At 43.1% G+C, this 27,036-nt stretch overlaps 1 protein-coding gene across 1 annotated transcript in view; it reads right to left on the bottom strand.

Annotated features, from left to right (window-relative positions):
* The window catches only part of NMD3 (NMD3 ribosome export adaptor), a 108,559-nt gene that overhangs the window by 39,902 nt on the left and 41,621 nt on the right, over positions 1-27,036 (bottom strand). Inside the window, exons 7-10 of the mRNA XM_073626117.1 lie at positions 23,584-23,674; positions 13,650-13,728; positions 10,995-11,091; positions 9,040-9,157 (exon numbers count right to left, since the gene is read on the bottom strand). Coding sequence (XP_073482218.1) covers positions 9,040-9,157; positions 10,995-11,091; positions 13,650-13,728; positions 23,584-23,674 — 385 coding nt within the window. The remainder of the gene's footprint in view (positions 1-9,039; positions 9,158-10,994; positions 11,092-13,649; positions 13,729-23,583; positions 23,675-27,036) is intronic.

Here is a 27,036-nt window from a genome sequence, read left to right as displayed (position 1 = left end):
AAGCTGTTTTAAAAAATCCTATTTTCTTTCTCGAACATCACGGGACACAGAGCCACAGTAATTACTGATGGGATGTCCCAGAGCAATGCTACCTGAGGGGGGGGGAACCACGACCAAGTAGGGTGCAATCAGACCTGAGGACCCTGTACCGCTGCCTGCAGCACACTACGCCCAAAGGCGATATCCTCATGCCTTCTCACATCCACCTGATAGAATCTGGTGAATGTATGAACTGAAGACCAGGTTGCGGCCTTGCAGATTTGAGCCATAGAGGCCTGGTGATGCACTGCCCAAGAAGCACCAATAGCCCTTGTGGAATGTGCCCTGATCTGAAACGGAGGAATCTTCTATTTCAAACCGTAAGCTTGAATGATCAACTGTCGAATCCATTTAGAAATGGTAGCTTTTGACGCTGCCTGTCCTCTATTGGGACCCTCTGGCAGCACAAACAAAACATCCGTCTTGCGGATCTGAGCAGTTGCCCCTAGATAGGCCTTAACTGCTCTTACTACATGCAACGAATGTAGAGATCTCTCTTCCGGGGAACAGGGATCTGGAAAAAAGGAAGGTAGAACAATGTCTTGGTTTAAATGAAAATCAGAAACCACCTTCGGTAAAAAACTAGGATGAGGGCGTAGTACCACTCTATCCTTGTGTATAATCAAATAAGGCTCCTTACAGGAAAGAGCTGCTAATTCTGATACTCTTCTAGCAGAAGAGATGGCCACCAGAAAAATTAATTTCCTTGTCAACAAGACCAAAGGAATCTGACTTATTGGTTCAAAAGGCCATTTCTGTAACACAGCCAGGACCAAATTCAAGTCCCAGGGGTTTAGGGGCGCTTTAACCGGAGGATTAATCACCCCCTGCATGAAGTTTCTGACCAAAGAATGCGAAGCAAGTGGCCGCTGAAATAATACTGATAAAGCAGAGACCTGGCCCTTGATGGTACTCAAGGCCAGCTTCATCTCTAATCCCATCTGTAGAAAATCAAGGATTCTACCTATGACATATTTCCTGGGATGCCAACCTCTGGATTCACACAAGGTTATATAAGCCTTCCAGAATCTATGATAAATCATCCTGGAAGCTGGCTTCCTTGCATTAATCAAGGTAGATATGACAGGACCTGAGAGCCCACGACTCTTCAGAACGTGGGTCTCAATAGCCAAACCGTCAAATTTAGCGTTTGTAAGGCAGGATGGAACACTGGACCTTGAGATAACAGGTCTGGGCGTTCCGGTAGTGTCCACGGGGAACCTACCGTCATCCTTACATTTCTGCATACCAAGTCCTTCTGGGCCAAGCGGGGGCCACCAGAAGTACCGACTTCCTTTCCTGCCTGATCCTGCGAAGGAGTCGTGGTAGTAGCAGAATAGGCGGGAATGCGTAAATCAGTGAAAACCGATGCCACGGAATCACCAACGCATCCGTCCCGCATGCAAGAGGATCTTTTGTCCTTGCCACAAAACTGTCTATCTTTTTGTTGAATCGGGATGCAAAGAGATCTACATCTGGAACCCCCCATCTTTGGCATATGGCCCAAAAGACGTCGGGATGCAGAGACCATTCCCCTGGAAGTAACTGCTGGCGACTTAGATTGTCCGCCTGCCAATTCTCTATTCCCGGGATGAAAACTGCCGATATGTATGGCACATGCATCTCTGCCCAGACTAAGATCTGGTTCACCTCTTTTTGAGCAGCTCGGCTCCGGGTGCCTCCCTGATGATTGACATAAGCCACTGCTGTGGCATTGTCGGACTGGATCCTGACCGGACAACCCTGTAGCCTGATAGTCCAGGCCTTTAGAGCTAGATGTATCGCCCGAGTCTCCAGAATGTTGATGGGTAAGGTCCTCTCTGTCTTGGACCATACCCCTTGGACTGCAGCCTGTTCCAGAACTGCTCCCCAACCTGACAGACTGGCATCTGTTGTTACCACCGTCCAGGTAACCGGTAGAAAGGATTTCCCCTTCTGCAGGTTTTCGGGTATGAGCCACCAATTGAGGCTCTGACGCACCGCATGCGACAGGTGCATCGGAAAGTCTAATGCCTGAACCTTCTTGTTCCAGGTTGACAGAATACTGTGTTGCAGCATTCTTGAGTGAAACTGAGCATAGGGAACTGCTTCGAATGAAGACACCATCTTCCCTAGTAGCCTCATACAAAGGCGGACTGAGGGACCCTTCTTGGTCCTTACTGTCAGAATCAGCTCTCTCAAAGCAGTGATCTTTGCCTGGGGTAGAAATATTTTCTCCTGGCTTGTATCTATAATCAGACCTAAATACTCCAGTCTTCTTACTGGTTTTAGGAAAGACTTTTCTAAGTTGAGGATCCAACCCAGGTGTTCTAGATACCTGACCGTGGTCCTCAAGTTTCCATTCAAAGAGGCTACCGACCGGTCTATCAAGAGCAGGTCGTCTATGTATGCTATGATAGCTATACCCTGAGCCCTTAATCTGGCCAGAGGAGGAGCCAAGATCTTTGTGAACACTCGAGGTGCAGTGGCTATCCCGAAAGGCAGAGCCACAAACTGGAAATGGCGCCCTCCTACCTCGAAGCGCAGAAACTTCTGAGGAGCAGGAAAAATGGGCACATGCAGATATGCATCTCTGATGTCTATTGATGCCAGAAATTCTCCTCCCTGCAGGGTGGGAACTACTGTTCGAATTGATTCCATGCGGAAGGATTGAATCCTTAGGAATCGGTTCAGATCCCTTAAGTCCAAAATAGGCCTGACATCCCCATTTGGCTTTTGGAACGTAAAAAAGGTTGGAATAGAAGCCCAATCCCTGGTCCTTTTACGGGAACTATCATAATGACCTCCTGCGACAAAAGTCGCTCTAACGCTAGAAGGAGCGACTGCTTCTTCTCTGGGTCTCTGGGAACATTTGATCTGAGGAACCGAGGAGAAGGGAATTCCTGAAACTCCAGCTTGTACCCTAAGGTTACCGTGGAGATTACCCATCTGTCCTGGAAGTCCTCGTGCCAGAGCTCTGAGAACTGTCGCAGTCTTCCCCCCACTTGAGTGAGCGGGGGCGCCCCCTCATGCAGAGGTCTTAGTGTTTTGCCTAGTAGGCTTCTTTCCCCAGGACTTCTTTTGTCCCTGGGGTTGACTCTTGTCTCTGGACCCCGATGGAGGCGGCCGTCGAGACTGCCTGGAGGCTGGGGAAAGAGTCCGTTTGAAAGAGGGACGCTTACTCTTCTTCTTGACAGGTAAGAGAGTGCTTTTCCCACAAGAGATTCTCTTGATATAGTTATCCAAGTCCTCTCCAAACAACCTTGCACCACGAAATGGAAACCCAGCCAGTAGCTTCTTACATGGTGCTTCGGCTGACCAATTTTTCAACCATAGGATTCTACGTATATGCACCAACCCCAGTGAAAGACGGGAGGTTTGCACGATAGAATCTCTAATGGCGTCAACCACAAAGCATAAGGCCGCTGGAAGGTTAGCAAACCCCTGGGCCTGCTGTTCAGGTAATACTTTGATGACCTGCTTAACATGGTCTCTTAAGTATTGACAGACTCCAATCGCTGCTACTGCAGGTTGGGCCACTGATCCTGCTAAGGAGAAAACATCCTTCAATAGGGATTCCATCCTTTTATCTACAGGATCCCTGAGCATCTGAGCATTGTCTACAGGACAAGTCAGGCTATTAATTTACGGAGGAAATGGCGGCATCAATAGCCGGTATTCCCCACATTTTAATAAACTTTTCTTCCATTGGATAAAGTGTTGAAAGCTTTCTCGGCGGAAAAAAACGTTTGTCTGGGTGATCCCACTCAGAATAAATGAGCTTTTCAAGTAAAGTATGAACAGGAAAAGCATGTGCTGTTTGGAAAGGTTTCAGTGACCCCAAAGCAGAAGAGGATTCTTTAGCAGTTTCAGGTATGGGCAACTTAAATGTGGAGCGGACCAATCCAGTGAGGATCTGCACTAAGACTTTCTCCTCTTGGGAAGTCGCAGAGGGTCCCTCTCCACCTGATTCCCCCGAAGAGGAATCATCCGTTCCATCCCGATCCTCTGAAAGGGATTCATCTCCTTTATCCCAGAGCTCCTCTGTCTGAGGGTCTTGGGGAACAGAGGAAAGCCTAGTGCGTTTTCTTCCACTGAGTGAAGACGTAATCACGGCCATTAATCTTTCCTCTAGACCATTAAAGGTTGAGGAAAAAACCTCTTCTGTAATATATACAGGGGCTGAAGTGCCAGAGGCAGGTGTAGCCCCTGACCCCGATGGCTCTCCCCGGCTAGCCGTCCCTGGCCCATCTTTAGGGGGGGAGGATGCTGCCGACAGGGGGCCCTCAGAACCTGAACGAGATCCCCTAGTGTCTCTGGTTGCTGGGGTGCTTGAACCTCTTCTACCCATAGTGCAAAGCAACAAGGTGTGAGGTATACAAATGAACACTGCCCGCTGAGCGATGTAGTCTGGCTAAAAGCCTTGCTACCCAATGCTCAGTCTGGTGTTACTTCAGTAAATGCTGCCTAGGAGAATGCCTGTGTCCCACCTTACATGCGACCGTCAGCTCTGTGTCTCTCAGAAGGCTGAGTGCACCTGTACAGAGTGCCTTTAATAGCCTGCAGCTGGCCTGAGTGGGAGTCTAAACACTCTGTGCTGACGTCCCGCCCCCTCCTCTACCGCCCCCCCCCCCTCGAGTTTTGAAAAAAACGAGCGCTTCCCGCACTGCCGACTCTCCTGTCATGCTTCTGGAGAAAGGCTGGGGATGGGGGGGGGAAGGAGGGAGGCTGGTAACAAGATCTGCCTGAACGGCTATTTTCAGAGATGGTGGCCATTAGGCCGCAGAGCCCGGGTGGTATAACCACTTTCTAGACCCCTGTGGCCCCTCTCTAGCCTGGGGGGGAACATTCAAACATGAGAAATCCCCCCTTCCACCTTACCTATTTGCAGCCTGCTTGAGACGCTGGGACATAATCAGCGATTACAACACCTGAGACAGACAGTCAGCATGTGCAGGTTTGTGCTCTTGGCAGCCCCCGGTGGTCACAATAGGCATAGCATGCATTTACCTTAAAGGAGAAAAGCCACTAGAACTCAAAAATTCTGTGGAATCTCCTCTTACCTTATCCAGCTGCAGGGTGCTGTTTACACAGACCCAATCTTCACCTCTCACGGTGGGCTCTGTTTGAAAAAACCGACAGAGACTGGGGCCCCCTACGAATAGGGGGATCCAACAGTTCTGGGACCGTAAAGCACCTCGCCAGAAATTAGGAAGTTTAAAGCCATTTTCTGATCTGCGGGGTCCAGCTCTCTAAAAAGAGAAGCATTATGGGTAAAACCTCGTTTCTTCGGACACGAGGCCCGGGTACCATTCAATTCGGCCATGAAAAGACACTTTGAATGGATCCGGTTCGCCTGGCTTGCCCCAGTATAGGATCTTAGGATATTCCCTTTGGAGCTCAGCACAGGACATCTTTACACGTCCATCACCTAAGACACTGGCGTAAAAACTGAGGTATCCCTGCAAGGGGGAGGGATTATATAGGGGGTTGAACTTCCTGATAGGGTGTGCCAGTGTCCAATCACCAGTGATACCTATATAACCCATCAGAAATTACTGTGGCTCTGTGTCCCGTGATGTTCGAGAAAGAAATAGGGAATTTAAGTTGGCACTGTTTGCCGACGATATCATACTCACCTAGGATTTCACTTCCCAACTTGCACGCTGAACTCGACCTATATAGATCTCTTTCGGGTTACAAGATAAATGCAGCCAAATCAGAAGCTCTACCCATTAATATCCCAACACAGGAGACCCAACACTTGCAACAAAGTTTCCCCTATCACTGGAAAACATCATCCCTGAAATATTTGGGAGTTCAGATAACTCCTTCTTACTCCACTTTATACCGAGCTAATTACCCCCCTCTTTTCAAAATCATAAGGGACCTCTTACAAAAATGGAAGACTCATCATATCTCCCTATTGGGGAGGATAGCTTCTGTTAAAATGGCTCTTATCGAAGCTGCTTTATCTTTTCCAAACACTTCCCATCCCAATACCACAGGCTGAATTGAGGAAACTCCAGGCAGATCTGATACGCTTTGTCTGGAATTACAAAAGGCATAGAATACCAAAATCGGTCATGACGGCGGCGCAATCAGACGGCGGGTTGTCCTTCCCTGACCTAATTAAATACCATCAAGCCACCCAACTGCGAGCCCTGGCCTCCTGGTTCACCCAACATTCTTATAATAGGTGGACAGAAATTGAAAAACTATGGATGGCACCAGTCCATCCAAATAGCATGCTATGGAATGCGATGGTGAAGGTAGATTCCTCTAAGCTCTTGGGCCCCATGCTCCATCTCAGTTCACTCTGGCGTAAACTATCACGGCTTTACAAACTATGCTCAGAAAGCTCACTTCTCATGTCATTCCTCTACAACCCCAGATTGCCTGCAGGTCTTACACACCAGATGTCTTCTCCATGGGCGACAAGAGATCTGTTCCACTTTGGTCATTTGGTGCATCCATGCACGCGTAGACTGCTTTCCTTCACAGACCTCCAGAAAAAATTTGATCTACCGCGGCAAGTGTTCTATGGATACTTGCAGATTAGGCACTATTCTCAATCATTTGCCCCGAACTTACAATTTTCGGCCCCAACTCCTTTCGAGGACCTGATATTGGAGGGTTCGGCTAGACGCGGACTAATTTCCGATATCTATCAGATACTAAATTCTTACAACATTACTGACCAGGGTAAACACGCATACATGCTCCGCTGGGAGAGGTTTTTGGGCGAGGAAATTCCAGAACCTACATGGAAGACGATTTGGTCTCAGGAAGCTAAGAGTTCACTCTGTACACTGTACAAAGAGAAAGCCTATAAAATTCTTTTCTTATGGTATATGACACCTGACGTTCTTCACGCCATCTACCCCTCTAGTTCAGACAGATGTTGGCGGTGCCTGAAAGACAGAGGGACCTTATATCACATCTATTGGTCATGTCCCAAAATAGTTCCTTTCTGGACGGAAACGCAATTATTGTTAAATCGCCTGTTCGGTGTGCAGGTTCCTAGAGCCCCGAAATTATTTCTTCTTGGAGTGTCCGGATTACGTATATCTCGACACTCCAGGAAATTGCTTGGCCATGTTCTTACAGCAGCGAGATGTCTGGTAGCCCTCTACTGGAAAAGACAGATTCCACCTACTCAAACAGACCTCTATACCAGAATAAAAGACATAGAGCTAATGGAGAAAATGACAACCAGACTACAAAATAGATTGGAGGCACATGATAAGGTCTGGGAGGATTGGCACAGGCGAGAAGACCCACCCTAGGCCAGCGGCTAAGCCCCCTCCCCCCTCTCATCCCTCTTTTCTTCTTTCCTTCTTTATCTTATTTCCTATTGTATAATGCTAGATTATATTCAGATCAACAACAATATCTGCTGGTTGACAGTTTTAGAAGGTACGGAATGTGTTCTACCGCTACTGTACTTGGATGATTATATTCTGAAGTATATTGATTACCTGATTGATTATCCACCAGTTGCACTTAGTTATATGCGACACTACTGTCCTATGTATGTATATATCTTTATGTTTAATAAAAATTTTTTTTTTTTTTTTTTCAAATAACAAAGAAACAAATTCTTTTTTTTTTTTTTTTTTTTTTTTTTTTTTAGGGTTGCAGCCACTTTAAGGTCACGCCACAGCATCTCAAAGGGATTTCAGTCCGGACTTTGACTAGGCCACTCCAAAACCTTAATTTTTTTTTTTCAGCCATTCAGAGGTGGACCTTCTAGCGTGTTTCGGATCATTGTCCTGCTGCATAACCCAAGTGTGTGTCATGAACTGATAGCCAGACATTCTCCTTCAGAATTTTCTGGTAGCGTGCAGAATTCATGGTTCCATCAATTATGGCAAGTTGTCCAGGTCCAGACTATCACACTACCTCCACACCATGTTTGACTGTTGGTATGATGTTCTTTTTATGAAATACTGTGTTATTTTTACACCAGATGTAACGGGAAGCACATCTTCCAAAAAGTTCAACTTTTGTCTCATTAGTCCACAGAACATTTGCCCAAAAGTCTTGGGGATAATCAAGATTTTTTTTGTCAAATGTAAGACGAACCTTTGTGTTCTTATTGGTCAAAAGTGGCTTTTACCTTGGAACTTGCCCTTGGATGCCATTTTTGCCCAGTCTCTTTCTTATTGTTGAATCATGAACACTGATCTTACCTGAGACAAATAAGGCCTGCAGTTCTTTAGATGTTGTCCTGTGATCTTTTAGGAGCTCCTGGATGAGTCATCTGTGTGCTCTTGGAGTAATTTTGGTAGGCTGGCCACTCCTGGGAAGAGTCACCATTGTTGCAAATTTTCTCCATTTGTGGATATTGGCTTTCACCGTGGTTCACTGGTGTCCCAAAGCCTTAGAAATGGCTTTGCAACTCTTTCCAGACTGATTCATGGCAATTACTTTGTTTTTCATTTGTTCTCTAATTACTTTAGATTGGGGCATAATGTGTTACTTTTTTAAATCTTTTAGCGTGCTTCACTTTGTCAGACAGCTTCTATTCACGCGATTTCTTGATTCAACAGGTCTGGCAGTAATCAGGCCTGGGTGGTGCAAGTAAAATTTAACTCAGCTTTCCAAAAACTGTTGTTAATTACAATTCATTCATGATTTAGCAAGGGGGTTTTGCCAATTACTTTTTCACATAAGGCCAGGCAGGTTTGGACAGATTTTTTTTTTTCCCCTCAATAAAATCATCCTTTTTAAGAACAGCATTTTGTATTTACTCAGGTTATCTTTGTGTAATATTCACATTTGTTGGAAAATCTGAATCATTTAAGTGTGACAAATATGCAAAAAAATAAAAATAAACTAAATCAGGAAGGGGGCAAATACTTTTTCACAGCACTGTATATATAATTTTAACATAACATATGTCTTTTAGTAGAATATTGTATTTTTCTTTTCCTGTATGGAAACAAACACTGTCACAGCACCATAAAGAACTGCCCATCAGAACATCACAGAGAATCATTCTCAGGTGACACTTACTCTGCAGAGTATTGGGATCTATCAGATGAATTGTACTTGTTACCCGAACACACACACAGATTTGATTCATGTTCCCAAGGCTTTGAGCTAGCTTTGGCGAGAGACAAACCACATTATCCTGCATACAAAATGAAAAAAAGCCAGTAAATTATCTGTTTTAGGTTTACAAGGCAGATACTTTATACACAATTTACACAGGAATCAATACTCTCCACCAGTATATCAGGAATCCAATCTGTTAGTTCAACCCTTTACAAAATATTGCTGCTACAGGTTCTTTGGAGTTCTTAGGGTAGACATAACATCCAGATAATAATGAGACAATTACAGCAATTAAATTAATCGCCTTAAAGTGCACCTGTTCCCAGATTATGGGCATTAAACAGTTTACCTATTCCCAACAAGCAGTAAAAGAGCTCTAAAACAATTGATCAATAAAGTGGATCCTGAAGCAGGTTTGCAACTCTGGTATGTGTTAGGAAAACTATAATACGAACTACTACATAGAGAATTAAGGTACCTTGTTTTTCAGGATAAATTTGGTGAAAAATGGTAATGGTTATCTCTTCTTGTCATTACCATAACCACCACAAAATAACATAAGTAAGTTCTCCTACTTCTGGGGCAGGTTTTGCTCACTGATCACAGTGATAGCCAATCACAGTGATCTCAAGGCTCCCGATCAATAGTACAAGACCTGCAGATGTCACAGGTTGATCTCTGGGCTGGGGAGCATAATTCCAGCACAAACACTGGTGCGCATATACAGTATGAGCGCCACCTTAGAAGGCGGCCCACTTTCTGCGACACTGCATATATGTGCGACGCCAGCAGCAACATATCTTCTCATTAACATTCTTCTACCTCCCTCTTTTGCAATCACGTATAATTTTTGTTTTTGTATTTATGCAATACCTTATTTTTGCTGCATTCCCCCTGCCACTTCCTTACTCCTCACCTATGAAAGGGTGACCTACCCTTGATCGCCTGCATCCTCCTGAGATATCCAAATCACAGATCCTACAAGGCTGCAGGGTCAGTAAGAACCAAAAGTATTTATGAGATTTCATCTCTATAAAGATGTCAGCTATGCGTCCTGCAATAAATGTTAATTTCCTATCATACACTGCATATTACATGAAGTATAAAATAAGGCTGAAAATGCAAGTACATAGCCTGGCTGTTAAAATGAGAGAATTTGCAACATGAGGATGAACGTCTCAGACGTCACAGAAAAGAAGCCATATTATAGAACAGTGACAGCTAGTTTGAACTGGCTGCACAAAAAGTATTAAATGAACCTTTGATAAACCCCAAATCATTTTCTGTGCACCTGGTAAGACCTTTGAAATATTTAATACACAGGACCTTGACTTATGCCTGAAAGGTAAAGCAAATCTTTCTTCAAAGAAACATGGAGGCTGCAATTGTTGACTTCCAATTCTGCAATGCTAGTTGCCTGGCTGTCCTGCCAACTCCAATGTTTTAATACTTTAGATCACTAACCAAGGGCAATTATGTACATAAGAACTTCTGCCAGCATAGACAGTAATTAAATACTCACAGAAGAGTAGAAGGCTATGAAAAATGCATACTAGCACATTATGAAAAACTCACCTTGAAACAAAGCCTTCTGCTGACAAGGCTTCCATCTTCACCCGGTCTTCCTTTCAGGTTCACAGGCTACAGTCCATGGAGTAGCCAAGCCGCGATGATGTCACTGCCACAAAGGCATGCAGGAGTCACTGTTTGCAGCACAGGGCGCTGAAGGAACGCATGGGTATGCCATCCCTTTAGAGCGCATGCGCCGGTGATGGCACCGGCTGCAGGAGCACTGAATATCTCCAAATGAACAATGCTAAATACTACACACACAAAAAAGATGAACTTCACTCAGCCCACAGGGTACAAGGCTTACAAACACAATAACCACATGCATTTTCATCACAACTAACCTTGCATACTGGAACTATTTCCACAGAAAAGGTGCTTTTATAATTGTAGGTGTTTGAATGAATATCATGAGAGATGAGGCGCTGGGATGTTTTTGATCTAGAACACAAGAAAGCAAAAAAAATTGTTTTGTTTTTATTTTTAACGGTAATAATGCAATTGTAAACAGATATTTTAAAATTAGAAATGCTCAAGGTATTAAAGAACTGGGAAATTAGTAAAAAAAAAAAATATTAGGAGGACTATGATAACTATGTAAAAAAAAAAATACAATGAATCACATATAACACACCAGTGTTTGTGACTGATAAGGAAAAAACAAACTTGTTTTCTGAGAATCTTATTAAGTCCTTTTCTGGGTCCTGGGGCCAAAAGGCATAAAGCTTATATAGATGTGAGCTGACTGATGCCTGGGGCTTTTTCTGACTCTCTCTGCTGTGAGAACTGCTGCTGGGTGAAAAGGCCAGGTACTGACACAACACTAAAAAAAAAAAAAAAAAATAAAAAAATGAATAAGTATATATGCGGTTTGATTTGGGGAACCCATTAGGGGCACAGACCTGAGTTTAATGGCTCAGACAAGCAGATGTTTTCTTTTTTATACTAAGGACTTGCTGTACAAAGCCTTCCTGCATTAAAACTGTGTGTTTACTGCTTTGAATGAAAATTGCATAATCTATGGTCTGCCTTAGGTTAACCTCAATTTGGCCTAAAATTTAGACTATAGCATCAATGGAATTTTTAACTGCTAGGAGCAACATGAAACCATAACAAACGGGTGGGATGGTGTGCCTTGAATTCCACATGAAATAGATCATTTTCACAGATATGCATCGGCTGTTATAAGCAGACAGCAAAAGGCTGCCTGATCTACCCGTTTACTGATCAGAGATGTAATTTTCCACAACTGAATCATTAATATACAATTCAAAATGAGCTTTCCAATGAAAATTCTCAACATTAGGTATACACAAGTAAATACACAGCTGCAGAACACTAATGCCCAACATGTGGATCCTTATGTGTGTTTTGGTTTTATATCACATGGAAACCGATGTGAGAAAAACAGTTTTTATACTGCCGAGATGCTACTTTAATACATACCAGACAGTCAAAACACTTGGCTTTGATCTAGAAAAAATAGAATATTGGCAGGAACAAACAGATGAAACAGATGCCCCGGAGTTTGGAAGTTTGACATCACGTGCTTTCTATTTAGCACTAGAACAGGATTAAAGCACCTGGAACACACATTTTCCAACACGGCAGGAAAGACCACAAACAGTGTGGAGGGAAAAAAAACTATATATTTAACAGTTTCCATGTCAAGGATGTCAAATGAAGTCTTCTCTCACACTTTATGGACATCCGTTAATGTAAACAGTAAGTCAAGTATACTTCTCGCTTAGGAAAGATTGTGCATTAGTCGCTAGGCAATATACTGGATCAAGCTCTCAGTTTTCAGCGCTGCCACACTTTGAATGACAATTGCGCGGTCATGCAACACTACCCATATGAAATTTTTATCATTTTTTTCACACAAATAGAGCTTTCTTTTAGTGGTTTTTAACCACCACTGTTTTTTTTTTTATTTTCAATGCTAGCAGTAAATATTTTTCTGAATGACAGTGTGTAGATACTGTGTATTGTTATGATTATCTGTGATTGGCCACATCACATGGTACAAATGGGCTGTGATTGGCTCGGTCTGTACCATGTGATCACAGTGACCAATCACAGCTAGTAACACAACTGTAAACAATGAACAGCATGAAAGTAAGGCATTCATTGTTTACAACTGTAATGTGGTCTGCTATGATTGGTCACAGCAATCACATGGTACCCACAGTGGGCCGGTACACTGATCAGGCATCCTCTGTGTCCATTGTACACAGCGGGTGACAGATAGTGCCGGAGCACATCCTCCAAGAACAATAGGGTTCCTGCCCGTCTGTCATTTCACAATTAACCGTTGTCTGCCTGCGTCATTATGTTATGCACACATAAAGCAAGAGGCAGCTTCTTTACCCTCCTCATGTGAACTAGTGATCATCACTTTGCCTTCAATATGGGATGCCCTGCTAGGGGCTTTTCAGAGAATAAGAGTTTACCTACAGTACAGAATTGTCACATCTTCATGCACTTCTTGAGGCATGCTGACAAATTTAGCCGACACGTTCGTAAATGATAAATCAAATGGTGACTGTTCCAGCTTTTCTGCAGTTAAAACGGCATTAAACCCATCTAAATCTGCTATCACATCTAACACTCCCCTCCCCGGAGAATGACAATTCTGCTGTCCAAAGGTGCCCCCTGTACTCCTTCATCCAGAGTGGGAGGACTCTAATACAAGAGGTGTGGTACTGGCCAGATCACCAGGTTAAAAAAAAAGAAGAGGGAGAAAGCCTAAAAAAAAGAAGAAAAAAAACTAATGCAACCACCACATCTATTGATTTGTAAACTGCAATATATTAGATTCTGGGTTTAATACAGCTTTAATTTGTAATCATATCAAGATAGGAAGCAGTAAGGCTTAGGTTCTGAATGCTTAAACTCTATGTAAAACCAAAATCTAATTTTTATGTATGGCTGACTTAATCTCTCACTGTGTAAAGTTTTTTTTTTAAGCAAACAATTTTTGTGAATCTGCAATTTACCTGCAGGGAACAGTGCACTGAAGAAATTCCACCATCTTCTGTGCATGTTGCTTAGTTGCGTAATAGAAGTCCAGCCCCTCTATAAAAGAATATAACAGGTTAGCAACACTTGGCTGTACCAATTCTCATAGGTGTACAAGCTAACAAAAAACAGAAAATATGTGACCTATAAAAAAATTATTTAACAGCAAGTCCAAAATAAAAAGCAAGCACAAGAGGGCACCTCCATCTGAGTGTAAACCATAGGAATAAGTGACAATAAGGAATAAACATACAGCGGGTAAAATAAGTATTGAACACCTCATCATTTTTCTAGATAAATATATTTCTAAAAGGTGCTATGGACATGACATTTTCACCAGATGTCAGCAACAACCCATGCAATTCAAATAAGTTGAGAATTTAAGTTATATGTAAACCAATGGAATGACACAGGGAAAAGTATTGAATACACTAACTGAAATGTATTTAATACTTCGTAAAAAATTATTTGTTGGTAATGACAGCTTCAAGATGCCTCCTGTATGGAGAAACTAGTTGCATGCATTCCTCGGGTGTTATTGTGGCCCATTCTTCCACACAGTCTTCAAATCTTGAAGGTACTGCAAGTCTTTTTTATGAAGTTCTTTCCATAGATATTCTATTGGATTCAAGTCAGGTGATTGGCTGGGCCATTCTAGCAGCTTTATTTTTCTTTCTTTAAAACCAATTGAGAGTTTCCTTGGCTTTGTGTTTTTGGAATAATTGTCTTGCTGAAATGTCCACCCTCGTTTCATCCTCATTATCCTGGTAGATGGCAGCAGATTTTTATCAAGAATGTCTTGGTACATTTTTTCCATTCATCCTTGCTTCAATGCTATGAAGTTTGCCAGTACCACATGCTCAAAAACAGCCCCACTCCATGATGTTCCCACCACTAAACTGCACTGTTGGTATGGTGTTTTTGGGGTAATGTACAGTGTCATATGACCTCCAAATATGGTGCATCATGGCATCCAAAGAGTTCAATTTTGGACTCATCTGACCAGACTATATTCTCCCAGAATTTCACAGGCTTGTCTAAATGTTGTGCAGCTAACTTTAAATGAGTTTCAACATGCTTTTTCTTCAGCAATGGACTCTTGCGTGGTAAGTATATATACAGGCCATGGCGGATGAGCGCATTACTTATTGTTTTCTTTGAAACAATTGTACCTTCTAATTCCAGGACTTTCTGAAAGCTCTCCACAAGTGGTTCTTGGCTCTTGGACAAATCTTCTGACAATTCTTTTCACTCTTTTAATGTCAATAGCACCTGTAAAAATACATTCACCTAAAAAAATGGTGACATGTTCAATACTTATTTTACCCGCTGTATATAGCACCAACTAGCTATAAGTTGGTGTTAGGCATGTCATCTTATGAAGTGTGGTATTCTGAGAGACTGTAGAGATTGGCAGCAAGCACTGGATGACAGAAGCCCTCTCACTGGTTTGACAAAGGGGCAGTGCCCCAAAATGCATAACCTCGCCCACTGTACGTAGTGACATCATCCTCGTTAACAGCCAATTGCAGCTGATCCTTGCCAAGCGGACCGAGTGGACCTGAAAGCTGCCACATAGTCTGACAGCTTACGTTCCAGCTCCTAGCTACAACGCGGTCTTCAAGCTCTGCAATTCCAGCACGACTCTGATTTCACCAGCCACTTTCTGCCAATCTCTGCAGTCCCTCAGATGACCACACTTCATAAGATGCGATGCTTAACACCATTTTGTATCTAGTGAGTGCAATATATGTTCCGACATCTTGGCTCCCACTATAACACACCTCATCAACCAGTCCTTCAAAGAATGGACTGTTTCAATCGCCCTCAAACATGGCATCGTCAAACCCCTCCTAAAGAAACCCAACCTCGACCCTAAGAACGCTATCGCAAACCGATAACAAGCCTCAACACCATCTCCAAGATTATCGAGAAAGCAGTGGTACAACAGCTTCAACACCACCTGGACATGCACAAACTCCTGGACCATCTGCAATCAGGCTCCCGCCCAGGCCATGGCACAGAAACGGCACTTCTCAAAATATGGGACGATGTCCTCGAAGCAGCTGATGATGGAGAATCATGTCTCCTGGTACTGTTGGACCTCAGTGCAGCGTTCGATACAGTGGACCACAATACTCTACTCATCCGCCTCAAAGAAGTAGCAGGAGTCACAGATTCAGATCTACAATGGTTCGCATCCTTCTTAGGAAATCGCTCTCAGACAGTGAAACTAGGAGCTTTCACCTCTGAAACCCATGCAATCTCTTGTGGAGTCCCTCAAGGTTCACCCTTGTCACCAGTTCTCTTCAACATCTACATCCGCCCACTCCTCAAAATCATCAGAAAATCGGACCCCTGCTTCCACTCATACGCTGATGATACCCAACTCTACCTTCGCATCACCGGAGAAAAAGACCATCATCAGCAACTAGAAAAATGCCTCACTTTGATAGACGACTGGATGACCACTAGCTCTCTTAAACTCAACGGAGCAAAAACAGAGCTTCTTCTTCTACACGCAAACCAAAATTCCAAAACTAAGAACCCATGGACACCGCCCACCATCTTTGGACAGACCATCTCTCCAAGCACCAAAGCCAAGAGTCCCGGAGTCATTTTTGACTCAGAAATGTCAATGGATGCACAAATAGGATCAGTAGTCAGCCAATCTCACCATCTCCTCCGCCTGCTACGTAGACTCATCCCCTTCGTCCCAGAAGAGGACAAAGCAGCAGTAGTTGGAACAATCATCAATTCCAGACTCGACTACGCAAACTCCCTCTACATAGGACTACCCCAATATCAGCTTGTGCGCTTGCAAATCATCCAAAACACGGCGGCAAGACTGTTAACAGGAAAAAAACCCTGGGAATCCATCTCCCCTTCCCTGAGGAGCCTACATTGGCTAACTGTAAAGAACCAAATCACTTTCAAGACCCTCTGCCTCACCCACAAATGTATACGAATGTAAAAGGAAACGCTCCTCAATACCTATGCGAGAAAATAAAGCACTACACACCCAATCGCAGTCTTCGATCTTCTAATCAAAACCTCCTCCTTATTCCAAAAACCCACTACAAAACAAAAGGAGAACGAAGATTCGCAGTCCAAGGACCCGTGGTTATGGAACGCTCTACCTACTCACATGCGCATGGAAGAAAACCATCAGACCTTCAGGAAGAAACTCAAGACCTACCTCTTCTAAGAAGCTGGACAACACAGGACAGATCTAGCGCCTTGAGGCGATTCAGTTCGCATTTGCAGCGCTATACAAATCATTCATTCATGTCTATTTCTTATGGTTTACACTCAGATGGAGAAGCCCTCTTGTGCTTGCTTTTTTTATGTATATTAGGTTACTATAGAGGGTCAGCCACCACCAATTTCACTGACTTTGTTTTATCCATCCTCACTTCCTGGCCATTTCCTGTTTTGTCACTTGGGAGTCACAGTAGTGCTGTAGTCTGATTAGATTCAGTTTAAAATGAAAAGACTACAGAAAGGTTTATTAAACAGCATAAATGTGCCTACAATAAACAAATGTTTGGTTCTTCTCCACTAAGCGTTACTTTAAAAATAAGAACACGTGTATGGTGGCATATACTCTGAAAAAAAAAAAAACTTCTGGTGTGGCATGTGGGTAAATGGACATCTAACACGATGATTTCAAGGTAATGAAATAATTTGCACCACTAGTATGTACCTGTTGTGTCTAATGGATGTAAGCAAAAGGCTTCCTTTTGCATTTAATTTTCCCCAGTGCTATTAAATTACAGTTAAATCTGTTCCCTTTTAACTGAATTCATAAAAACATAAACGGCAATAGAATGAGTAAAAGTTTTAAACTCAGCCAGCATGGTAACCCAGAGGAGGTTAGTGCTGCTGAGCTGCATCTTTTGTGAGTCTGATTCTAACCAGAAGAATTATCTACATGTTGTGTCATATTATGTAAGTATTCTCCAAGTGCTTTGATTTCCTCCTCCTGCAATCCAATAACAAAACTGGTGCATTAACTGACTCTCCACATCTACCAAGAATCTGCTTTTGTAGAAAACTACAACATATTTTGCAGTACTTTGTATAGAACATGTAATGCTTTATATAAGCTGAAGCTGCACTCGGGCAGCTTAATAAAAAAATAAATGTGCATGCAGTTATTTTTGGGAAAAAAGATTTTTAATTCCGTTAAGCCTTATTATCCAGGCAACTGTCGCCGACAAAACAGCCAGGTCCTAGATCACCCTGCAAACTACACTTTCAGGCAATTCAGCCTGGTGCAGTGAATGGGCATGCGTACTCTGATGTGGTCATACTTGTGCCCACCCCCATTCTGTGAGACTAAAAACAGCAAAGCAATGGAGACGTAATTAGCTCAGGAGGTTGGCTCTGCCCACTGCCAGCTTGTGTGCTGCTGTGAACGCGATTACCGGAGGCTGATATTAGGGCAGTTCATACACTAGCTGCATGCAAAAATACCCTTGGTATTTTTTTTATGCATACATACACCGATCAGCCATAACATTATGACCACTGACAAAGTGAACAAGATTGATTATCTCATTACAGTAGCACCTAAAAGCTGGTGGGATATATCAGGCAGCAAGTGAACATGTCTCTGAAGTTGATGTGTTCAAAGCAGAAAATGGGCAAGTCTAACATTTTAAGCGACTTTGACAAGTGCCAAATTGTAATACCTAGACAACTGGGTCAGAACATCTCCAAAACTGCAGCTCTTGTGGGATTTTCTTGGTCTGCAGTGGTCAGAACTAGGGGTGTTGTTAGAAATCACAGGGCCCCAAACAGCCTACCTGGCAGGGCCTCCCCTCTGAAAATATCAAATGCAATGCTTCTCAGCCATGGCAATTATACCCCCAGCAAACAGGACCCATTCAACTGAATAGCACGACTCTGCAAGGAGGTTGCGGGGATAAAGCAGATGATTAGGAGAAAATGTGCCTTCTTAACGCCTGACAAATGCTCTTTGATGAGCAATCCAAAAGCTGACTGCTCTTCAGAGAGCAAAGTACATTTGAAGGAGTCCCTAATTTTTTTTTAAACGATTTTTTAGAATGTTATTTTTTTTACATTTTTGTTTATTATATTTATGTATTTTTTCTATTTTTAACTGCCCTTTTGGGGGGGGGGGGGGGGGGCTGGTGAAATAGTGGGCTAAGCAGATTCCTGATGTCTCACATTTGAGACAGAGAAATGGACTGAGGATCAGCCTCAGCTGCATAGGACAGTTAATGAACAGGAATTGTTCTAAGACTGTTAATTCACATACAAATGCATTGTAAACACAGTTTACTATGCTTCAGTGATGAATGGACACAGGAGCGATCAGTACTGATCGCTTACTGTGTTAAGTAAAGGAAGGGGCCGGTAAATTACATATTTACCGCCCCCCTCCCCGTTATCCATCCTGAAACTAATCCCCCTGTGTGCCCACAGCTCCCAGTGAGATAGAGAGAAGGATAGCCAGAAGCGCTGCAGGACAGGGGGGCACACAGAGGGTGCCAGACAGCAGGTGAAAGGGGGCGCAGATCCAAGAACAGCTCCCCCCTGCAATGCAGCCGTTGGAAGAAAGAAGAGTAGAAGCCAGCAGCACTGCACGAGGATCAACAAGAGACACAAGTGTCAGCAATAAGGCAGTGCAGTCGGCCCTCCTGCTCATCAGATGTCCAGTCCCCCTTTTGAACTGATGAGGCCAAGGCCCAGTACAGGAGGGCTGGTTGTACTGTCTTATCAGCTGCCCTGGTCAAAATTAGGGGTCGACCAATACCGATTTTTCTGCTGCCTTTCAGGCTGATAGCTGATATCAGGTGTCGATATTCTGTACATTTAAAGTTTTTATTTTTACACGGTCCTATTCATTTTATTACTTGTATTGCTGGCACAAGGAATGTAGACATCCCTTGTGACAGTAATAGGCAGTGGACAGGTACTCTTTATGGAGGGATCTACAAGACCCCAAAAATCTCCTCTGCACTAGAAAGTATTCAAAACGCCGAGGTCAGCGTTTTCAAATACTTTCTAGTTTTAAAAACTGGCGCCTTTAGGATGCCAGTAATCCGGAAGCGATGTCATGACATCGCTTCCGGGTCACTAGATCCAAGACCCAATCAAAGCCAATTCCGACTTTGTTCGGGTCTCCGGCCAGCCTGCGGGTCGCTCGGGCCTCCCGGTAGGACAGGAGACCCAGGCGGAGCGGTGGGAGGGGGGGGACGGGCTGGACGTTACCTCCTACTGCTTGTAATAACAGCCAAGAGGCTGCTTAGCTAACTTGGTTGTTATTACAGGAAAGCTGACTGTCCACTCTAAAGAACGGAACCGGCCAGCACAACCCCTTGAAGCAATATCGGTCCGTTTCTGACCGATAATTTGAAAAATCTGAATATCGGCCCCTAATAATCGGCCGCTCCAATAATTGGTCGACCCCTAGTCATAACCTACCAACAGTGGTTCAAGGAAGGAAAACTGGCGACAGGATCATGGGCAGCCAATGTCAAATGAAAGGTGTCCAAACACACAGTGCATCAGTTTGTTGCATATGAGACTGCGCAGCTGCAGACTGGTCAGCATGCCCATGCTAACCCGTGTCCAGAGTCAAAAGCTAAATTCTCCAAATCATTAATTTGTAAAAAAAAAAAAAAAAAATCTCCAGATTTCAAACCAATTGAGCATTTGTTGCTTAAGGAGATGGAAGGAGAGGCAGTAGAAGCGTGGCTGTCGGGGCAGCATGCTGACAAGGTTGAGAAGGCAGGCCCACAGACCCCCACTGCCCAGTCTCTTTCTAACCAATGCTAGATCTTTAGTCCCTAAAATGGATGAGTTGCAGTTGCAGGTTGCCACATGCAGTTTGGTTAGAAAGTGCTGTCGGTTGTATCGGACACTATTATGCACATATCTGGCCGCACTTTCTATCACCAGGATAGAAATAGCAATTCAGGGAAGAGCAAAGGAGGTGGCCTTTGTATTTATGTTTTAAATGAGTGGTGCTCTGATAGTAAACTTGAGGACACTTATTGTTCACCAGATTTGGAATTTATGCTGGTGAAGTGTAGACCTTTTTGCTTACCCAGAGAATTTACGGTGGTGATCATTATTGCGGTATATATACCGCCAGATACAGATACTGCAGTGGCTCTGGATATTTTGTCAAATCTCATAGGCAAGTATCAACGTGCACATCCTGATGGGGTTCTGGTAGTTGCAGGTGATTTCAATAAAGCGAATTTGGGGGCTGCGCAACCAAAACTACATCAGTTTGTTAAATGCGCTACTAGAGGTGAAAATACTTTGGATATGGTGTATTCCAATATTAAGCAGGCCTATAGAGCCATTCCACTATTCGATCTGGGTCAGTCAGACCACCTTTCTTTATTCCTTATTCCAGCATATATTCCTATCAGGCAGAAAATAGCTCCAGAGTGGAAAATTAGCAGAATTTGGCCAGAGGGCTCTCTCTCACGGCTACAGGATTGTTTAGAAAGAACCAATTGGGAGATATATAAGCAACAGGATTTAAATTTGTATACAGAAACAGTTCTGAACTATATAAAAACCTGCGTGGACAATGTTACTGAGGATAAGCGCATTTGGGTCTTTTCAAATCAGAAACCCTGGATGACTAAGGAGAACGGAAGAGCATTCAATGTCGGAGATAAAGCAATGTATAGTATTGCGAGAGCTAATTTGAAAAGAGTCATAAAAAGCCAAATTAGCCTATAAAAAGAAAATTTAGGACTATTTTAATGGAAACAATGCGAGGGAGGGTTGGAGGGGTATACAGTATTTGACACAACATAGAGGAACTACAAAAATGGAAGGGAATTCTAGCGTTTCACTGGTTGAAGAATTAAATAGGTTCTTCACACGGTTTGAGGTTGTGTTACCCAACCAGGATATAGGGTGTCCTTTAGGTCCAGGAAACTGTACACTCACTATACAGGAATATGAGGTGAGGCAGGCGTTTAAGGCTATAAATACAAGAAAGCCATCAGGTCCAGATGGAATCCCAGGGAGAGTAGTTAAGGCCTGTGCTGATCAATTAGCTGGAGTCTTTGCCAAGTTCTTTAATCGATCACTATCATCTGCTGTTCTGGCATGTTTAAAATCAGCCATTATTATTCCAATTCAACAAAAATCAACTGTTGGAAGTTTAGATGATTATAGACCAATAGCACTGACCTCAGTACTAATGAAGTGCTTTGAGAGGTTGGTCTTGAAATATATCAAAACTAGATTACCGGGTAGTTTAGATCCTTATCAGTTTGCGTACAGGGCAAATAGAAGCACAGAAGATGCAATAGCTTTAGCGTTGCATGTGGCACTTAGACATTTGGAGCTTTCGGGAAAGTACATAAGGACGTTGTTTATAGATTATAGCTCTGCCTTTAATACCATCATTCCAGATTGGTTGGTTGAAAAAAATGCAAAAATTGGATTTGCCGCCCTTTGTTTTTGGATAAGAGATTTTTTGGTCCATCGCTCACAGGTGGTCAAATTGGATAAATTTGTTTCTTCCAAGCGAGAAATAAGTTCCTTTGCCCCCAGCAGGGTTGTGTTTTAAGTCCCTTTCTCTATTCACATATGACTGCACCCCCTATTATAAGACCAATAGTATAGTTAAGTTTGCCGATGACACTACCGTAATCGGTTGTATCACTGGAGATGATGAGGAGCAATATAGGCGAGAGGTTGATAGGATAGTGGAATGGTGTACAGCTAAAAACCTGATCCCAAACACAGGGAAAACAAAGGAACTGATTGTAGATTTCAGAAGGAACAGGACTGAACCAGCACCACTTTTTATTAAAGGCGTGTGCGTGGAGCGGGTCTCTACCTTTAAGTTTTTGGGAATATGCATTTCTGAAAACTTATCGTGGACAATCAACATTAAAGCCATTATTAAGAAATCGCAACAGAGTTTATATTTTTTGCGACTCCTTAGGAACTATGACTTGGGAAGGAAGGTACTAGAGACCTTCTATTGCTCTGCCATTGAAAGTACATTAACGTATTGTATTCTTGTTTGGAATCCTAGTTGTACGCAGGCAGATAAAAATGCTCTAAGGAGAGTGGTTCGAACAGCGCAGAAAATTGGAGTGTGTGAACTTGTTTCTCTAGAAGAAATATATGAGACTCGTTGCCTTTTTAGAGCAGGAAAAATAGTAAAAGACTGGACTCATCCGGATTGTTATTTCTTTGAATTAATGCCATCTGGGAGATGTTATAGGGTGATTAAAACAAGGACAAACAAGGCTATCAATGCAGGAATGAAATGAAAGAGGTTACATAGTTTTATTTTTTGTCTTGTTTAGTTTTTTGTTTTTGTATGAGGGCACTTTTTATACCTTTATAATATGGGGGCAATTTTATATATATTATACACTTTTTGGTATAATTAAATCCAATGTGGTAAATGCATGGTTGAAAATTATGATGTATGAATAATATATGGAGCAGAAATGTAATTTCATTGTGATTTGTTTTACAATGACAATAAATCTTATCTAAAGGATAGGCTACTGATGGCTTGGTGTCAGATACCACAGCATACCTTCAGTAAAGTCCATGCCTCGATGGGTCAGGGCTGTTTTGGTGGCAAAAGGGGAACCTATTTAAGATTAGTGGGGTGGTCATAATGTTATGGCTGAACAGTCTAAGTGGATTACTTTATTAGATCTGCATCCCAGTATCTTTCTTACCCTAGGAACACAAGCATGGCCTCTTTCCATGCAGATTTGTTTACATACTAGCACATGAGCAGTGAACCAGCATAGTCAAGTATGAAGAACTTATGGTTTAGTTTAGCTGGGGAAGGTGGCACAGTGCACTTTTTGATAAGATCAGTTTATAAAATACATGTCTCAAACCATATTTTAAAAATGGTGCAAAATCCTTTACCATGTATTTCTTTGACACGTAGCGTGTTCTGGTGAAGTCTGTGTTTCAAAATAATTTGTTCCAAATAATAGAAAGTCTTCTTATGAAGAACCTGAAGAAGAACAAAAAGGGAAAACAATGTAAACATTATTAACACTTAACTTTTATACAGTGTGATGATAATCAAGGTTTAGCTTTAAAATACTACCCTTACAATATAGCAAACATTAGGTAGAAGATGTAGGAGAGAGGCACTTTGTTTGTCAGTCTAATCTTAGATGAAAAACGAAATGACGCACTGCTCGGATTACTGCCTAAAACTTCATTTTACACGTGCCAGGCTTTCCTTGAATGCATCATTCACACAGTAAAAATGGATTCGAACTTACGTGACACTTAATTAGGCAAAGTTGAAGCCATAGGCATATTGTGTGGTGGCCATTAACTTATTTTCCCACTACGCATCTACAAATAGTCTGCGTCTCATCAATTCCCAGCATTAACAATATCAGATTAAATGGAGGACTACAGGTTTGATGCCATGTGTTTGTCTAGTTGCCATGGTAGTGACGTCCAGCAATGAATCCCATTGAGACATATGAGGATGAGAAACCAGATGTCACTGAAAAAGCAGGACACAGAAAATGAATGGTGGTTGATATTACAACTGATGGCATCGATAATATAACCGGGTATTCCTTCCTGGACATTCAACACGAAGGATTACTATAGACACAGACATTCATTTCTAATGCCCTGTACACACGATCGGACATTGATCGGACATTCCAACAACAAAATCCATGGATTTTTTCCGACAGATGTTGGCTCAAACTTGTTTTGCGTACACACGGTCGCACAAAGTCGTCGGAATTTCCGCTCGCTAAGAACGCGGTGATGTACACCATGTACGACGAGACTAGAAAAGGCCAGTTCGGAACCAAGCGCGGCACCCTTTGGGCTCCTTTTGCTAATCTCGTGTTAGTAAAAGTTTGGTGAGAGACGATTCGTGCTTTTTCAGACACGTGGTTTTCAGATCGTTTTCTGCTGTTCAGTTTGTGCTTGTGGGTTTGTATCTGCTCTTCAGTGCGTGCAGCAAGCTACGCGTGACTTTGTCATTGTGTTCTTGTTCGTTCGGTACTGTTTTTTAGGTCGCTCTTCACAGGCCTTGCTGTTCTTCAGTGTGTTCTGTTACTTCGTTCTGAACAGCCGACCGTTTTCTAGCCATGTTGCGTATACATACTCTTCGTAGAGTTCGTGCTGTGCGGGGGGCTTGGTGTTGGGGTCCTTACCTTGACACAAGTCCAGTCCATGAACAGGGTGGGGAGGAGTTCATGGACCAAGAATTGGTTGCTTCAGCGTGACCAGTTCTGTCATATGCCTTTGCTCCGTGAGATCCGTGAGAATAATCCTGATGATTTCAGGAACTTTCTCCGGATGACGGACCCCGTATTTCACCGTTTGTTGGCTTTGCTGACCCCCTATATCAGCAGGCAGGATACCTGCATGAGGCAAGCCATCACTCCGGAGCAGAGGCTAGTCGCCACCCTGCGGTACTTGGCGACGGGGAGAAGCTTGCAGGACTTGAAGTTCTCGACAGGCATCTCCCCCCAGGCTCTGGGGATCATTATCCCGGAGACCTGTTCTGCCATCATCCAGGTCCTGCAGAAGGAGTATATTAAGGTAAGATTTTTATCCTTTAATATCACATTTTATTGTATATAATGTTTGCTAATATATTGTATTTCTTTCCACATTCCCTAATTACCATGATTGTAATATGCTGTGAATGTCCCCTTTCTCCTCATGCATGCTGGATTTTTATGTAATAATTTTTGTTGTCCTTCATACATATTTTGCCTTCACTTACCTCCCCAGCATGGTCTCCTGCCCTATATTCACCTCATGTAGTCACTTAACAATGTATTTTTATCAGCTCCATAGTAGTGCTTTACCCCAAACACCCCTAAAATGTTTTGAAATGTGATTGGTGCTTCAAATTCAGGCAGAGTGCCAGAGGTTTATTTTTTGGGGGAGTCCCCAAATCATTTTGAACCCTCCCTCCCCCCAACTGCTATGTCAGCTGATACCAAATCTCTATCTATCCTCAATCATCTATCTGCTGACTTTGCCAAACCCATACACACTATACCCATCTCTTCTGTGCTCAGATTTATGGATGAATTCCAAAAAGCATGTAGTGCAAGGGCCTGCCTGTATACTTTCAAATGGTACTGTTTAAAGTTTGGGTATCCTATTATTATCTTGATAGGTAATGGAAGAATGTCCAAATGTGCCTAAAATGTGTACAGTGTGTATTTATATCTTTGTATTATGGACACTTCCTTACCTGTCCAGTGGGCTGTCAATAGTGTAACTAAGGAGGGTCTGTTCAAAGTAATACACATTATCTAGGCATTCATCTCTCAATGAAGTGGAGAGGGTTACCTGTCCAAGAGTCCCCCCCCCCCCCCCCCCATAATGTTAGAAATGGCCCATGAGAGGGGGGGGGGGGATCTGATAGGTGTACCTTATACTTTGGTCTTTAAAAATACCCATAAATAAATGGTATCTTGATGTTGGCCAAGAATGTTTGTCTAATCTGCTTTCCATGTTTATGTGCAAAAAGACTAACTTTTTTTTTTGTTTTACTCCACACAGTTTCCTTCCACGCCACAGGAATGGCAGACTGTGGCCTCCCACTTTGCCCAGCATTGGGACTTTCCTAACTGCGGAGGGGCAATTGATGGCAAATACGTCCACATCGTCCCACCACCCAACTCTGGCTCGTACTGTTATAATTATAAGGGGTTCAATAGTATTGTGATGTTGGCGGTGGGGTGTCGGCTACTTATGAATTTCTGTATGTGGACGTGGGGAAGAATGGCCGGATGTCCGATGGTGGAGTCATCGCCCAGACGGAGTTCTACAGGTGTCTCCAGAATGGCAGCTTGGGACTTGCCACCTCCAGAAGACAATGTGGAAGGACTTCCCATTCGTCTTCGTTGCAGATGAAGCTTTTGCACTGGGGGACCATCTTATGCGGTCATTCCCGATGAGGACCCTCACCCCGGACCAGAGGGTTTTTAATTACCGGCTGGCCAGAGCCAGAAGAGTGGTGGAGAACACGTTTGGAATCATGGCCAGCCGGTTCCGCCTATTTCTTACACCCATACATATAGCAGAGGACAAACTGAATCACATTATCCTGGCGTGCTGTGTTCTACACAACTTTTTACGGCAACATTCTGCCAACTATGCTGGCTCAGTTGGGCCTGAGGCCGCAATTCAAAATGAACCAACCCTGACGGCGCTTGAAAGTGGCCGTCCTGGCTTGCCCCCCCGAGTGCCCGTGATGTCCGGCTAAGATACCTTGAATTCTTTGCAGGTAGGGGGGCTATCAATATGCCAGACAATGTGTAAAACCTTTTTCAAATAAAAATTAAAAAAAAAAAAATAAGCAAATCTTTGGTG

Source organism: Aquarana catesbeiana, linkage group LG04 (assembly GCF_042186555.1).
Source record: "Aquarana catesbeiana isolate 2022-GZ linkage group LG04, ASM4218655v1, whole genome shotgun sequence".
Classification (NCBI taxonomy): Eukaryota; Metazoa; Chordata; class Amphibia; order Anura; family Ranidae; genus Aquarana; species Aquarana catesbeiana.
The sequence above is the reverse complement of the archived record's forward strand: the minus strand, read 5'-3'. Positions and strand labels throughout refer to the sequence as shown.